General features: G+C 39.0%; 1 protein-coding gene across 2 annotated transcripts in view; it reads left to right on the top strand.

Annotated features, from left to right (window-relative positions):
* The window catches only part of ACSL1 (acyl-CoA synthetase long chain family member 1), a 36,157-nt gene extending 22,682 nt beyond the window's left edge, over positions 1–13,475 (top strand). For both annotated transcript variants that reach the window (XM_027879855.1, XM_027879856.1), the window contains exons 11-21: positions 938–1,015; positions 3,301–3,435; positions 5,051–5,185; positions 5,933–6,028; positions 7,035–7,107; positions 7,657–7,745; positions 10,190–10,306; positions 10,661–10,804; positions 11,357–11,458; positions 11,556–11,627; positions 11,824–13,475. In XM_027879855.1, coding sequence (XP_027735656.1) covers positions 938–1,015; positions 3,301–3,435; positions 5,051–5,185; positions 5,933–6,028; positions 7,035–7,107; positions 7,657–7,745; positions 10,190–10,306; positions 10,661–10,804; positions 11,357–11,458; positions 11,556–11,627; positions 11,824–11,964 — 1,182 coding nt within the window. In that variant the 3' untranslated portion in view covers positions 11,965–13,475. The remainder of the gene's footprint in view (positions 1–937; positions 1,016–3,300; positions 3,436–5,050; positions 5,186–5,932; positions 6,029–7,034; positions 7,108–7,656; positions 7,746–10,189; positions 10,307–10,660; positions 10,805–11,356; positions 11,459–11,555; positions 11,628–11,823) is intronic.
* The last annotated feature ends 1,618 nt before the right edge of the window (positions 13,476–15,093 follow it).

The raw sequence follows: 15,093 nt of genomic DNA on the forward strand, positions 1-15,093 counted from the left end.
CTCATCAACTTTTGATTTTAAGTTTTTAGTAAGAGCCAAGTGAAAATGTAACTTGACAGCTCTCTGTCCCTGCTAGTCAGAAGTCAATGTTTACTGATTTCTTCTGTCACTGTCAAGTAACTGTCAGGTTTACAATTTGTTCTGATCTAAGCAAAATGTTATAGAGATCCTGATGTTGGATGTACGTCACATTCTGCTATGGGCATATGTTTCTCATTAGTGCAAGCTCTGTTAGAGGGTGTGTGTAGAACCTAACCTCTTTCCCCTGAGGATGGGAGAAGCTATCATGTGTTTTAAACCCTCAAAATATTTAAAACCTTTGCCTAAAGGAACAAGGAGCATGACTTTGTATTTTTACTTGATACAGTGTTAACTTATAGCTTACAGTAGACAACTAAAGTTCATCTGTAGGCTAGTTAAGAAGATGATTCTAACACATGCAGATGCAGAATAAAAATTCAGTTGTACTTTTTTTGGCCAAGTACTATGCAAATAGAACTGTCTTTAAATTAAGCAACTGGTCTCACAATTAGCTCAAGTAAAGCACTCTTGATATCAACCTTAGTGTAAATTGTTCAAGCAAACTTACTGATCTAAGATGAAAGTGCTTTTTTTTAACCCCTAAGGCATACTCTTTTAACCTTTTTTGTTTTCCCTCACTCCCAGTGTGTGTAATGGAACTTTCTGTGGCTTCTATCAGAGTTTATTTCTATTCATAGTCCTATGAACAGTAAGTTAAAATAATCTAGTCACCAATCAACTCTAAAAGACTATAATTTCTGCAGTGTGTGCGGACTTATGCTAGAAGTCATTGCTGTAGTCTTTTTGATGAAGGAAAGACAAAGCAGCTCTAGAGTTTAAATGCTAGATTTCACTGTTGTGTTTCTTAGGCAAAATAGAAAATCAATGAGAATTAAACTTTTATTAACACTTTCAGAAAACTTTTATGCCTTCCTCTGACGATGTTCTGATATCATTCCTGCCCCTGGCTCATATGTTTGAGAGGGTTGTTGAGGTAAGTATCTGTTTTGTTGTACTCAATTACTTAGAAGCTTGCTTGTCTTACAGAATGCATGTCTTTTGGATCCAGGTCTTGCTTCTTGACTCTTACACATGTATATGAAAGCTTGAAATAAGGTTCAGGAAAACTGTCCCATAAACAGTATCCAGTGAGCACTAGACCATTGGTTTTCATGCTAAAATATAAATATTAACCTTAGAGCTAGGATTAATAAGAAACTGGTTTACTACAACATGACACAATCCCTTAGCACAAGTACATTGCCTAGAAGTTCCTTCCAATATAATCAGTGTACTGTTAAAAATCCATGCCATTCTTTAGTCTGCAAATGTCAAAAAATTTTTTTATAATGTGGCATCCTGTTTGCTGACACAAAACTAACTTTAAGTTAGTTAAACTTATCATTGCTTCCAAAAAATTTCTGTAAAGTGGAAGGGGGTTTGCTTCTGTGAAATTCTCTTCCAGGAAAAAGAAGTGGCTTTTAATGCTACTTCAGTGACAAACTTTGAAGTTCTCTTGGATCACTTGTTTTACTGTACAGAAAAATCTGGGGCTTGATTTTTGAGAATGAGAGGGCTCAGGTTGTCTTAATACTGGCAGTCTTGAGGACTTCTGAGCCCATAGTTGAGTGCTGTACATTACTGAGAGGATGCAATTACCTCAAACTACTTACTTACTGCAGAGGCACAGGTATGAAATTACTGCACTTACTGAAGTTGAATAAACACCTCTTCCTCAGGTGAGATTGCAAATATATATGTTCAGGGTTTATATAGGGAAATAACATCTATGCAAATGTGAAAAGGCACATGGAGCCAGAAATTGTCCTGTAATTTCCGTTAGGAATCCTAAACTTTCTGCCAAGAGTGTGTATGTATACATAGAAAAATGTATATATGTGTGTGTCATGTGTTATGGAGATTATGAATAGGGCATAACTGAGGTGCACAGGCACTCCTAGGCTTTTAGCACTTTTTCTCCTGGTAACATTGATAGCAGTCATACTTCAGTGTCTGTTTTACTCCCCTGTCTTGCACCAGAAGGTATAAGCTCTGTAGGTAACAGCTCTACTCTTGATTATGCAGTAGAAACAGTATGGGGACTTTAATTCTAAAGGATAAAATGAAAAAGTGTTTGGATTGCAGAATTCCTCTGCTGTTTGAGGCCTGTACAAAGTAGGTGGTTACTTCTATATTTACATGGGATGTGAACCAAGAACGCTTTTGGTAGAAAGTAGGAAAGATTTGCTACTCTTTGGGGTAGATATGAACACAGGCTCTGTGAGAAGCAATGTTTAGAGTCCTGTTGTAAAGTTGATGTTTGCTGGTTTTTGGCTTCATAAGGAAGTTAGAAGGTCACTGAACTTGAGAAATATGTTTGCACCTAATAAAGCCAGTTGCTGCTTAGTCCATCTGGACTGATGCATCTGCTGCTTTTAGGAGATGGTGGCAAAACACAAGTGAAGGGGAAAAGTGACACTTTAGCATGTCTCATGCAGAAAATGAGAGACGGGAATGAAGGAGTAGGTGTTAAGGAGGAAGTTGGAGAGATAAAAACAGATAGGAATAAACCCAAGGAAACAAGAGATGTTAAAAAGAACAAGTTAAAACCAAAAGAAAAAAAAAAGGAGAAAGGGAGTGGGTGGTGGTGAAGCTTCTAGGCTCTTAACAGAGAATATAGAACACAACAGGATTAAGTCTGCCTTCCTCTGTGTGGATCTGAAGTGATGCAGAAATAAGAGGTGGCTCTGCTAGAATCTTTTTAAGAGCGTCTTGATCACCTAGCCGATCCTCTGCTCACATCAGTCCTGTGGCATGAGAAGGAAAATCGGAGTTCAAGAGAATGGGAATGAAGTAGCACAAGGCAGAAATCCCCACTGGACTAGTAAATAGCTTGTCCTGAATTTAAATGCAGAATTTCTTAGTATATATCAGGGAACATATGGAAGTCTAGTATTTTTAAATAAACTTATTAAATATTTCAAATGGAGAAGTTCTGCTTTTCAATCTTTTACTGTCTCACTGACACTGCCTTATTTGGCCAGCTGGCTTTTTTGCACAGGGGCTTTTGTGCTAAGCTTGAAAGTCTTTGGCTTGTCTACACTAGGCATGTCTTGCTACTTGGTCTTTCTAGTCCCATCTTATAGTCTGAGAATGCTGCAGAACTAGTCCAGAAGCTGAGAGTATTTAAGGTGGATTCTGCACAGGACATGTCATACATACACAGCTAGAACACATTGTATTTCCTGTGTTTTCAGAGTGTTTACTTTTTTCTAATAGTGCGTGGTTCTGTGCCATGGAGCTCGGATAGGATTCTTTCAAGGGGATATTAGACTACTTATGGATGACCTAAAAACACTGCAGCCAACTATATTTCCTGTAGTACCAAGACTGTTGAACAGAATGTTTGACAAGGTAAGTCTGCAGTCATGTGTCTAGACCTGTGCAGGGTTTTTAAGAGACTTCATAAAGTTTGTGCTGCCGGGGTAGGAGTAACTGTCTGTACTCTGGAGTATTAAATGGGGCATGCCGAGAAATGTGTGTTTGTTTCTCTTCCTAAAAGAGAGCTGAAAGTGCAGGGAGTAGTACTGATTGTATTACAACACTTTCAGGCAGCAAATACTAGTGTTCAGAAGTCTGACTAGGGAACTTGCTTCTCTCTGTCTTGATAAATGACTTACTTTGCTCTGAGCAAGTTATTTAGGTCCTGTCTACAACATGAAAATGAGGCTTGGCATCTGCATGCCACACTTTTAGCATCTGACTCATGGAGTGGAATTTGCAAAGCAAGGTCAGGTATTTGCCTGTGTTTGCATGGACACATACAAGTTTCCTACACAGCAGCCAGTGTGCTCTAGCTGGGAGAACTGTAAGCCAGACAGCTGGGAGTGCTGGAGAGAGAAGGTGTTGCGTAGCTCCACTCTCCTGTGTGTGCTGCTTGCCTGCTCGGGGTCATCTGAGATGGGAATTTGGAAGCAGATTCTTTCTTGAACTTCAGATTTTAAGTTGTCCTTTTGCATATGGACAACTGACTCTTTGTAGCATACAGCCAGAAGATTTAAAGGATATAAGTCCTGTGACTGCTAAAGAAATGGCAGAGCTGTCTATGCTGTCTTAGCCAGGACATTTCTCTGATCATGAGACTAGAGGAACAGCAAGTAACACAAGGTTATGTTTGGCCTCAGGAACAAAGATTCATTGGAGGGGAGGAAATCCTGAGACCAGCCTTTAGTGCTAAAAATGCAGTGCCTCATACTGCACACACATTCCGTACTGGAATTTGAGAAGCAGTGTCAAAGCTTGGGACTTCCTTCTCATGATGTCCTTTTGCTTCTTAAGTCTGATGCCCTGAGGCTTTCCCACTGCTACAGCACTTTCACCCTCACCCAGCCTCGCAGTAACCTGGCATATGAAATTAGCAAGTTGGGGAACTTGAGTGGTGTTGGGGGGGGGGGTCACAATGGTGAAGAGTGGCTGGGTCTTCCTTTTTCCAAGTGAATATACTAATGTGTGACTTGCTGTTGAGTCTGCTCTGTGGCTTCCTGAGAACAACTAGAAGGAGCCTTTGACAATTGATCTAAAGTGCAAGTTTGTAAATGCAAGACAGATCTCCATTTGGTGTTTCTGAAGTTGTCTGCATCTCCTCAGAAGACCACGTGTTACTTCATGTTATGATAGGGGTGCTTTTCAGAAAGCGCCTCAGCACTGATTGATTGTGCTCAGTTTGATGCTAGAATAGAAAAGTAAGCCATCCATTTTCATTCATACATTTTAATGAAGAAGTTATACATTGAAACAGCATCACACAGTTTGGGTATCAAGAATTAGTTAATTTCAACTCTTGAACTGAGGTGGAGATCAAAATAAAAATGCACAAGTATTTCTTACTAGAATTAAGATGTGTACCAATAAAGGTTGTTTTAATTTACTTGGTTTTCACTGTTAAAAGTCTCTATGCATGCATCTGTAAGAAAAAGGGAATGGTGGGTAGTCTGCCAAGCTTCTAACCATAGTTCATCTTTCTTAATAGATTTTTGGACAGGCAGATACTTCATTAAAGAGGTGGCTGCTGGATTTTGCTTCCAAGAGGAAAGAAGCAGAACTCAGAAGTGGTATAGTTAGAAATAACAGTTTCTGGGATAAAGTCATCTTCCGTAAAATACAGGTATGCTTGAAAGCCTCTGAGTTGAAGTTTGCAGTTACTGAATTCCATATGAATGTTTATAATCTGCTATGGCTTTCATCACTGATTAAAGACTATGTGGCTACTCAGAATAAAAATCAGAGCTGTCTTTATTTTCAACCTCATTTATCCAATTCCCTTAGTTCTCATAGTATCAGCTAACTGTATTAAGGAAGTTACTCTGAAACAGTCTGGTGCTTCTTTCTTGCCACTTTGAAAGCAAACACTGTCTTTCTGAAGGAGGAATGCTAAATATGACACAGTGCCACCTGTAGCCCCTACTGTCTCCTCCCTGTTGGTTACTAGTAAGTTATGCCTGCTGTTATATTTGACACTCACTTGCTATGGCCTTAACCTTGGTTGTACAACATGCCCCTGGCTGCTTTTTATAGCATTCAGGATGTATGAGAAGCTGATAGAAGGCAGTTAAAAATAAAGCCATCGCTATAAGGCCATGGCTAAAGCTCTTCAAACTTTTGGCAGAGTCTGCATTGCAGTGACACCACAGCACAGTCTGTATAGACACTGTTTGAGATACCATGTCTTCCAGCCATTAATGAGACTAAAAACACTGCAAGAACGACAGCTTGCAATAGTAGACTAAACTGTGTTGTCTAACACTTGTGGGTGGCACTGTAGGTGAACAGTGGCTGAGGGTGGAATAGAAGGCAACTTTGGAAAGATCTCTAAAATGCTTTTGGTGTCCACAGTATCTTGTGTCTGTTGTAGGCAAGTTTGGGAGGAAAAGTAAGACTCATGGTTACAGGAGCAGCACCTGTATCTGCAAGTGTACTGACCTTCCTGAGAACAGCTCTTGGTTGTCAGGTGAGTTGCCTGGCCTTAATCATAAAACAAAGGTTTTTAATACCTGGTTCCAGCTTTGATGTTAGAGCATTTCCAGTAGTCTGATTATGTGGATAGCTCTGGTATTCTTGGAGACTACACAGGCTCATACTCTTTTTCTGAGTTTCTCTCAGTCCCCTGAAATTTCTGCATTCATCCCAAAGTCTTTTAAATTAAGTAACCAGCTGACCTGTCTTAAAGGGAAGATTTTTTTTTGTTTGTTTGTCTGCTGTAAGCAATAAATTTCATATCTGGATTAAGGTTTTGGGGTTTGCCTTGCTTACAGAAGTATTTGCAGCTACTTTAGAGAATCTAATAATCCATGTGATGATATTGTTGTTTCTTTGAAGATGAGGTTGGGGTCAATCAGTTTGCACACATTGCATTTATCTTCAAAGCCTTGTCAGAGTTTTGGAGGTGAAACCTGAGAAACAATGGCACAGAATGGAGCAAATGTGTTGAAATAAATTTCAAGGATAGAAAACAAAAATACTGTAAAATATTAGACTTCTGTAACTTCTTCATGTTTTTCAGTGGTGTGCTGGTATAACTGCATTTTGCATAGAAAAGCCTGTCTCGTGTGTAATAATCACAGTGCTGTGGTGGGGTGTAGGGATTCCATTCCTGGCTGTCTCAGACAAACCTGTCTTTAAATGATGTGAATGAAGTCACTGCTAGTGCTATGGTTGGTTCTTTATTTCTTTTTCTTGCTTCCTTTGGTGCTTTCTGTTTTAATCTAAACATGTGTTATAAGCTATGTGAAATTGAGAGAAATTTTGGGTAAATATTGGAACTGGAGGTGGAATATAAGCACTTAAAATTTTGTATTGTGATAAAACTAATATAGTACTATTCTTTTTAGAAGATGCTGGGAATTTTGTTACACTCAAATTTAAACAACTAGAAAAAAGAAACAAGATATTAATTTAATTTTAATGAAGAATATATATGTGTAATGGTTAGATAACATTTTGATTCTGCATTCTAGTTCTATGAAGGTTATGGACAGACTGAATGCACAGCTGGATGCTCCCTGTCATTGCCTGGAGACTGGACAGCAGGTATGATGTTTAATAGTCTGCCTTTAAATTTCAGGGTGCTGAAATTTTTCAGAGGTCCCTGGTATTATTATTTAATTTTCAGTAACACCTACCATGAAGGATAACATTGGTTTTCTTCAAATGAAATAAAGTTTTGAAGGGATACTTTGAAGTTTCTACCTCTAAATAGCTATGAATAATCTGGAAAATTATATGCTGGAAATCTAAATGGCATTTTTTGGTGTTGGAATGAAGAGAGCCCTTCTGTCAGCTGTTACATCTCTGCCTCCCTAATTGAAATAATATTGATAATTGACACTATAATGGGACTTCTCCTGCTTAAATATGTCTGTAGAGTGAGGATCCTGATTATAAGAAAAAGCAGGCCTGAGTACATGATTCAGCTTGTAACATTCTGGAGATATCTGGATATTTAATGTTTCAGTGCCAGCAATCTTAAGCTACCTGAAGTCAGTTTTCCATCTTTCTTCAGTGTGAAACCAGCTTATTTTTTTTAAGAATCTGGCTAAAAAGCAGTTCAGACTGTGGAGGTGTTACTCTATTTAATAGGTCATGTTGGAGCACCAATGCCATGCAGTATCATCAAGCTTGTTGATGTACAAGAAATGAATTACTTGGCTTCCAAAGGAGAGGGTGAGGTAAGTCATTTCAGAAGGTCAACATGAGCCTCTTGTGAAATCTTGGAAAATGTTTTTTGTTATTGAAATAACTAAGTTTAGTAAAAGTGCTAAACATGGCCTGTTACCTAAAATCTAAGATGCCTACGTGCAAGACCAGTTAAATGATTCACAGAAGCAAACCAGGAAATAGTATATTGGAGGGAAGAAAAAGCAGCTTACAAAGTTATGTGTTATCCAACAGTATGTATGGTTGTGTGACCACCCTACCATCTTCCAGCTGTGCAGGATAGCTGAGAAGGTAGAAGTAGCTATCTCATACTGCATTTATCCTTCAGCAGAATGCTAGCAGAGAACTTCCCTGCTGCACTGCTGCCAAGTGCTGGAGAGCAGCTGATGCATGTAGCTGGTTACCTAGCATGTGATGTGTGAGATGAGGTAATTTAAAGTGGCTGCAACACTTTTAAGAGAAATGGAGGGAAAAATTCCATGAAGGCTGCTGATGATTTCTGGTGACTGCCTGCACATTTTTCTGCATTTTTTTATGCAGCCTGCACAAATTGCACGTCTTACAAATTGCACTATGAGGGCTCAGCTTTGTACATAATGCCATAGGCTGTCTTTTAAAATATTTTTTCCAAGTAAAATAAATACAGGTTGAACTTTGTGTATATACTTTGAACAGATGTCCGTGTAGTAATTTACTTTCCCCAAGCCGTGAAAGCAAATTAACTGTGGTGTCTTTCATATGCTTTTGAGAAGCCATGAGGGCAGCTGGGGAGTGAGAAGTGAGTAAGTTAAAAAGTAGCTTAAGAAATTGACTGCTTTGTGGCTACAAACAATTTATAATCTTTGTTTTGGTTGTAGTTTGTATTAGACTAGAGACAGAAATATTCAAGGAGTTTGTTGGGCTTGGTGGTGAGAAACTGTTTGCAAGTGGAGAGCAATGTCAAAATTCTCTACTGTCTTGCATATCACCTCATTTAGTCTTCATCAGCAATTTTTACTTCACTTTAGGTAGGCTTTTAAAGCCCAGTCTGCTAGAGGAATCGAGTATAAATTCTTATAATAAGAAGCAGTTGTTTTTTAAAAATATTTTACTTACACTTGCTGTAAAAGTTTGCTGCATTAGGAATTACTTTGGACCAGAGTAAAAATGGTAGCCCCTTAATATATTAGGTACTGTCTTAGGCCTGGCTAGACTTTTTAGCTAGTTCTTTGCCCATTTTACAATTGTACTAATCCCCTAGAATAATAGTTGTCCTAGTATTTTACTGGCCTTTTTTGATATTTATTCTCCATTTGTGCTTAACTTAGACTGTATTTTCTATCCCATATCTTCTAGATTTAGTTCTAGAGTTCTGATACTATTGCTCAGACCAGACCCTTCTTACTATCTCCTGTCATCATGTGTGCCAAGTCACTCCCATGCTAGTGTGATGGTTTGAATCCTTTGTTGCTTCTGAGGACTATTTTATAGAGCTTTTGAGGTTTTTGGACTCCTGATTCCTCAACAGTTGTGTGCAGTGGGCACTTTAAGTTTTGCTTCATTCTTGTTTATCTTGCCTATCTCTGTGCCCTCATTTTTAGGGAAGATTTTCTATAGTCCTGCCGATCCTTAAATAATAAGAGTTGTGTACTCTGTCCCCCCTCTCCCCACCAAAGAAAACGTACAACCTTGGGTGTTATACTGCAAAGAAAGTCTGGGAGTGTCACTGGATGCTTCAGGCTCTATTCCATGTTCCTGAAGAGTTGTTTTATGTTCCCTTACTGACAGACAGTCTATTGTTTTAATTTAGCTTGTAAGATCTGACCTGATTGTGGCAACCTCTTCACCTATAAACCTTTAATCATGTCGGTCCTTTTCTCATATTTTGTAAGCACATTTTTTTGATCCTAACAATTCTCATGCATCCAGTTATATTCAGAGAAGTTGTTCTTGGTTTTCTACTTGGTACACACATAGAAACTTTATTTAATTAAATTGCTGGGTTTCTTTATAGAAAAGGCTTTCGTGCTCTAAGGCCTTAGATGTTAACTAGTTTATTTTGGACAACAAATGTGTCATTTGCTTCATACACAGTTTTTTTTTTCCTACTAGTTTTAGCAAAAAAAATGCACAAAACCCTGAAATGAACATGTTGCCAGGCTGTATTTCTGGATCCAGCAGAATTTCTTCACATAAATAGAAACACTTTTCTTCTGATATATTGAAATTATTCAAATAGGGGATAGGAACACTGCTTCTAGACTGGAAGAGAACAGATGCTTCCCATGACTTCTTAGTATATTTAACAGTAATGGAAAATGTTAGGTCTCCAAAACCCATGAGTAGAGATCTGCACAAACACATGAACTTCATCTTGTCTTTTTAGCGGGGTTTTTTGACAACCATCGGAGAAAGCATTTGTTGCAAATAGTGATTGTTAACTTTCCTTAATACATTAACAAAATGCTATTTTCAGGTGTGTGTAAAAGGGCCAATTGTGTTCCGTGGCTATTTGAAAGATCCAGAAAAAACGGCAGAAGCTCTGGACAAAGATGGCTGGCTTCATACAGGAGACATTGGGAAATGGCTACCAGTAAGTTCATTTACATAGCTGAAATGGTACTTCTATAGCTATTAGCAGTAATTTAACAAATAAAATAGAAAACATATGGTAGTGAACAGAGGGAATTAGGTTAAATGCAAGTAATTTAAGGAGGAGAATAGTTACTGTTGTAGCTAAATGTGTATGCCTGGGGCAAAAGTACTGCCAATATCAATTCTAAGGCTTTCCCTAGTTTAGGTTAGATGGATGTGTAACCTGTTCCCTTCTACCATTAGTCTGACAGTATTCTGGCTCTAGCACAGTTTTACTAAGCATGGTTAAGCTGTGTAGATTGGTTTTTCACTTGAAGTGGCTCTTCTGAGTGAAAGTTATTTCTGTCAACAGAATGGTACGTTGAAAATCATTGACCGGAAAAAACACATATTTAAACTAGCCCAGGGAGAGTACATAGCACCAGAGAAAATAGAGAATGTGTATCTGAGATGTGAAGCGCTTGCACAGGTGTTTGTTCATGGAGAGAGTTTGCAGGTAAGCATTTTTCAGGTAACTTAAAAAATTACTGTAAAAGGAGATTGCAGAAATTTTTTTCTTTCTCTTCCCCCCCGCCCCCTAAGCTTTGGAACTGAAATCTTAAGTTTTTATCTTAACTCTTTATCATTACATATTTTGATTCTAAATGGACTCCAGCAGTTATATAGCATGCTTTTGTATTTAGTTTCAGACCAGGTAGGGGAGCTGAATTAGTTTAATTGGGTATGAATGACTGTATATAAATTGCTAACAGTATGGGGGGGGGGGGGGGGGGGGGGGAGACACACACAACAAAAAATACAAAAACCCTCCACCAAGAAAACCTCCAAGATATCCAAGTTCTTTCAAGTGTTAATAGAAGTGTGGGTCTTAAGACTAATTCTCTCAAGTGCAAGCTTCTGAACTGCAGTCCTGTGTTCAGGTAGCAGAGAGCTGCTGACTGTACAGCAGGATCAGAAACTCTCTCCAAAACCTAACTGACTAGTAAGAAATGTGTAGGAACTAAAGTGTTGGCATAAAGAAAAAAGCTTGAAAAAACTTCCTTTTTAGGCCTTCTTAGTAGCTATTGTGGTACCTGATCCTGATACTCTGCACAACTGGGCCAAGAAAAAGGGAATTGAAGGCTCCTATCAAGAGCTATGCAAAAACAAGGTGAGACATATCTAACTAAACAGCTGTTCTGCATAAACTTTTTCAACTTAGTGCTTATACCAGCATGAAGCTATACCACGTATTCCTGTATCCACAGGACGTCAAAAAATACATTCTGGAAGACATGGTGAGAGTTGGGAAAGAATCTGGTTTGAAGTCATTTGAACAGGTAAGACACGTGTGAGAATCAAACACCTAATTCTTTAGACTTCTCAATACCAATATAATCTGATTCTCCAGAAATTGCTTTTAATTCACATCTAGAAAACTTTAAAGTGATGGGCTTTGTGATATCTAGGCAAGTTTTTTAAAAGCTTTGTCTGTTTCAAGAAATGCAGATTGGCTAATAACTTTTTATTTTCCAGGTGAAAGACATTGTCCTGCACACTGAAATGTTTTCTATTGAAAATGGCCTGTTGACACCAACACTGAAGGCGAAGAGACCAGAACTGCGAAAATACTTCCAGTCACAGATAAATGAACTCTATGCTAATGCCAAAATGTAACTGCAAATGGAATGAGCAAAGTGGCACACATCTGATGTCTACTGTTGGTCTTCATATCTGTATTTTGACTACAGCAAACATAGGGAAGGAAACTGTGCAATCATTAACTTGTACAAAAATGGGTACTTGCCATAGGAACATTGAAGAAATGGAACACTGCCTTACTGTCAAGTTGTGTTGCATACTGTTTTTATGGTGACCTACAATTTCCAAAAAGAGCCTTAACTATAAATGGTAACTATATGTAAGTTATTTAAGATTTCCTTGGCCAAAAATGGGACTTGCCTTCACCAAGGAGCTAAGGTTTTATTGCCAGCATGTTTGCTGTCTGCAGTGTGTTTTGCAGTTGTCAATCCCACAAAGGGTTTGGCAGCTATGAAAATGCCTCTAAGTATCTTGCATCTTCAGAAAAATGACTTAAATCGGTTCAAAAAAACACCCCACCACCCAACCATCAAAAAACCCCAAGCCCTTGCAGTTGTATAGCTGGCATCACATCTTTCATTAGTCCTAATATTAACTGGGGCAAGGCATCTGAGTTGTATCTCCCCTCTATATCTGCAGCCAGTTCTGAGATGAGATGTACTTTCAGAAGGTAGAAGTTCAGCACTCCCCACAAAGGAGACTGATAAATAGAAGTTCTTCAGAGTAAGTCTACAGATGTGGTTCTGTACTGAAAGTGTGGATGCGGTTAAATCAGCAAGTGTATCCTCTGCTATATTATCACGATTCTGGAGTGGTGCCAGCCCTGCAAATGAGCTGATCCTAACTCTGGCAAGAACACTAGAGACTTAAAATCCAAACCATTCAGAGGCTGGGCTATGCTAACAGTCAGGGTAAACACTGCACCTGTACTAGCCACTTGTTTCCCTGTAATGACCTTGTATTTAAAATGCATTTTTAAAAAATGTGCCAGGTCCTCTAAGTGGAAGAGCTTCTGACATAACCTCTGTTTTCCATGCTTTATGTATGAGCCACTGAGTATTCTTCACTGAATAGCAAAATAGGTCAGGTAGAATGTTTTTTTGCCTGATGCTTTGCAGCAGTTGGAAGTATTTATATGTGCCAACAGAACTGTGTGTTGGCCCAGGGTAGGTATTTGTTCAGGGATAAAAACCTAATTCCCAGATAAATTGCAAAATAAGTAGTTACCTTTTGTTTGAGAAATCAGCAGAGATAAGCCTTATTACAGCATAAGTCTTTTGCTATCCTTAACAGAATTGGTTTTGCATTAGCATTCATTGCTGTTTTTTGAAAACATGGATATATGTAAAATACAAGCACAACAAGGTTTGCACTAAGATTTGTGTGTGATTGTAATGCACTACTCTGTAGCATAATTTCATACGTGTGCAATTAAGGTACACAAATCCAAGTCAACTGTTAGAGCAGTAGTTTGTTACATTGGAATTCAAATGTTTGCTTAGTGTTGGCTATTTCTATGTTTTATAAAACCAAAACAATTTTCAAAACCAATGAAGGAAACCAAAATAAATATTTCTGCATTTCAACTCCTTGATGTGTTTGTTTATCAAAGAAAAATGCTGCTGACTAACAAGCCCAGGTGTAATTTGCTAACTGACGTGCTGTAAAACTCCACTGCTTTAAACACGCTAAATACAGTATAAAGGCTGGTTGTTTACACTTTTTGAGAATAACTTCTTACATTAAAATTTTTGGCCAATATTTGTAAGAAAGGGATGCTGTTGTATGTAACTTGCTCTTTCAGTAGATTCCTAAACAAACAAATCTTCAGTTTTTTTATCTGTTTTCAGTATGGTTTCTGGCAGTTGTGTTCTTACCATCATCATAAATGACTTGAATGAAAGCTAGAGTTTTCTTAAAGTCTTACGTAGCTCATGGGTGGTAGTGGTTTTCCTTATTCCTGCCCTTACACTGTGCATCTGGCTTCAGTCAGGGCTATGGTATGAAAGATTTCATAGGCAGAGTTACCACACCAGGGTAGATGAAGCATCGTGATGCACTAGGGCAGTCCTTAGAGCTCCGTGTGAATACACATGTCATTGTGAGATGCTAAGCACACTTCTGTTCCTAGCCACGGTAGACTTTGTCCTCTAAGTGATCTTGTATGTTCCTTTATACATTTCCTCCATACTGAAGGAAATCTAAACCAAATTTTTGTCACTTACTCACTAACATATTCAAGTATGTGTGTATGCTGCTTGGAAAAACAGAGTGAAGTGTCACCACACCTTTCCTAATGGAGATGGCTGAGAGATGGATGACAGCTGGATCTAAAGTTCAGGTTCATAACACATTCAATCAGCTGCATGAGGCTGGCTGCTATAGCCAGCAATTTAGAAGTCTAAAGAGACCTTGCCAACTGTTAATCCTGAAGTGATTGTTTCACTTTGTTTTGGTTTATTGGTTTAGATAACAATGGGTAGCTGGGCATAGTAGTGTGAGCAGCAGATGATCTTTGGGAGAACACTGACCTGTGGATGAAGAGATGTGACATCAAAAGGGGCCCCTCTCAACTAGTGAGACTTTTGATGAATTGCTAAATCTCCTGTTAGCAATTTAATTGGTAATTTAAATGCCAGACATGGAATTAAATGTTCAAGGTAAAGCCTACTTTTTTTTTTTTCCCCACACTATTATAGCAAGTACTATTTTTGTGTGGTTTAGATTAATATCTTAGTATAAGTGCTGCAAGTTTTTGATCTTAGATTTCAGGTTATCTTTAATAGAAGTAACCTCGTCCACTTGTTTTTCCCCGATGCACAGGATCAGTTCAGGGAAGGGGGGGCGGGCTGATTTTTTGTTTGTTTGTGTTTTTGTCTTTGTTTGTTTGTTTGTTTTTAGTTAGACTAATTAACAGAAAAACACTCAGCAGAGTGATGGTTGTGTGAATTCTTGAAACACGGAATGAACGGCACGACTCCTCCCCCGCCTTCCCCGGCCTGGCCGGGGCGGGAGCTGGCTTGTGGCGGCGCTGTCCCGGTTCCTGTTCCGGCGCGGCGGCTCCTCCCCGAGCCTTCCTTTCCTTCCTTCCTCCCTCCCTCCCTTCCCGGGGGCGGTGCTCCTGGTTCGAACGGCGGCGGGAGGCGGGAGAGCGCCCTGAGGGGCCGGGCCGGAGCCCGCCGGTGTTTGCGGGCAGACCGGGCC

Source organism: Empidonax traillii, unplaced genomic scaffold (genome assembly GCF_003031625.1).
Source record: "Empidonax traillii isolate 1590-97213 ecotype Southwest subspecies unplaced genomic scaffold, ASM303162v1 scaffold60:size2069287, whole genome shotgun sequence".
NCBI classification, from domain to species: domain Eukaryota; kingdom Metazoa; phylum Chordata; class Aves; order Passeriformes; family Tyrannidae; genus Empidonax; species Empidonax traillii.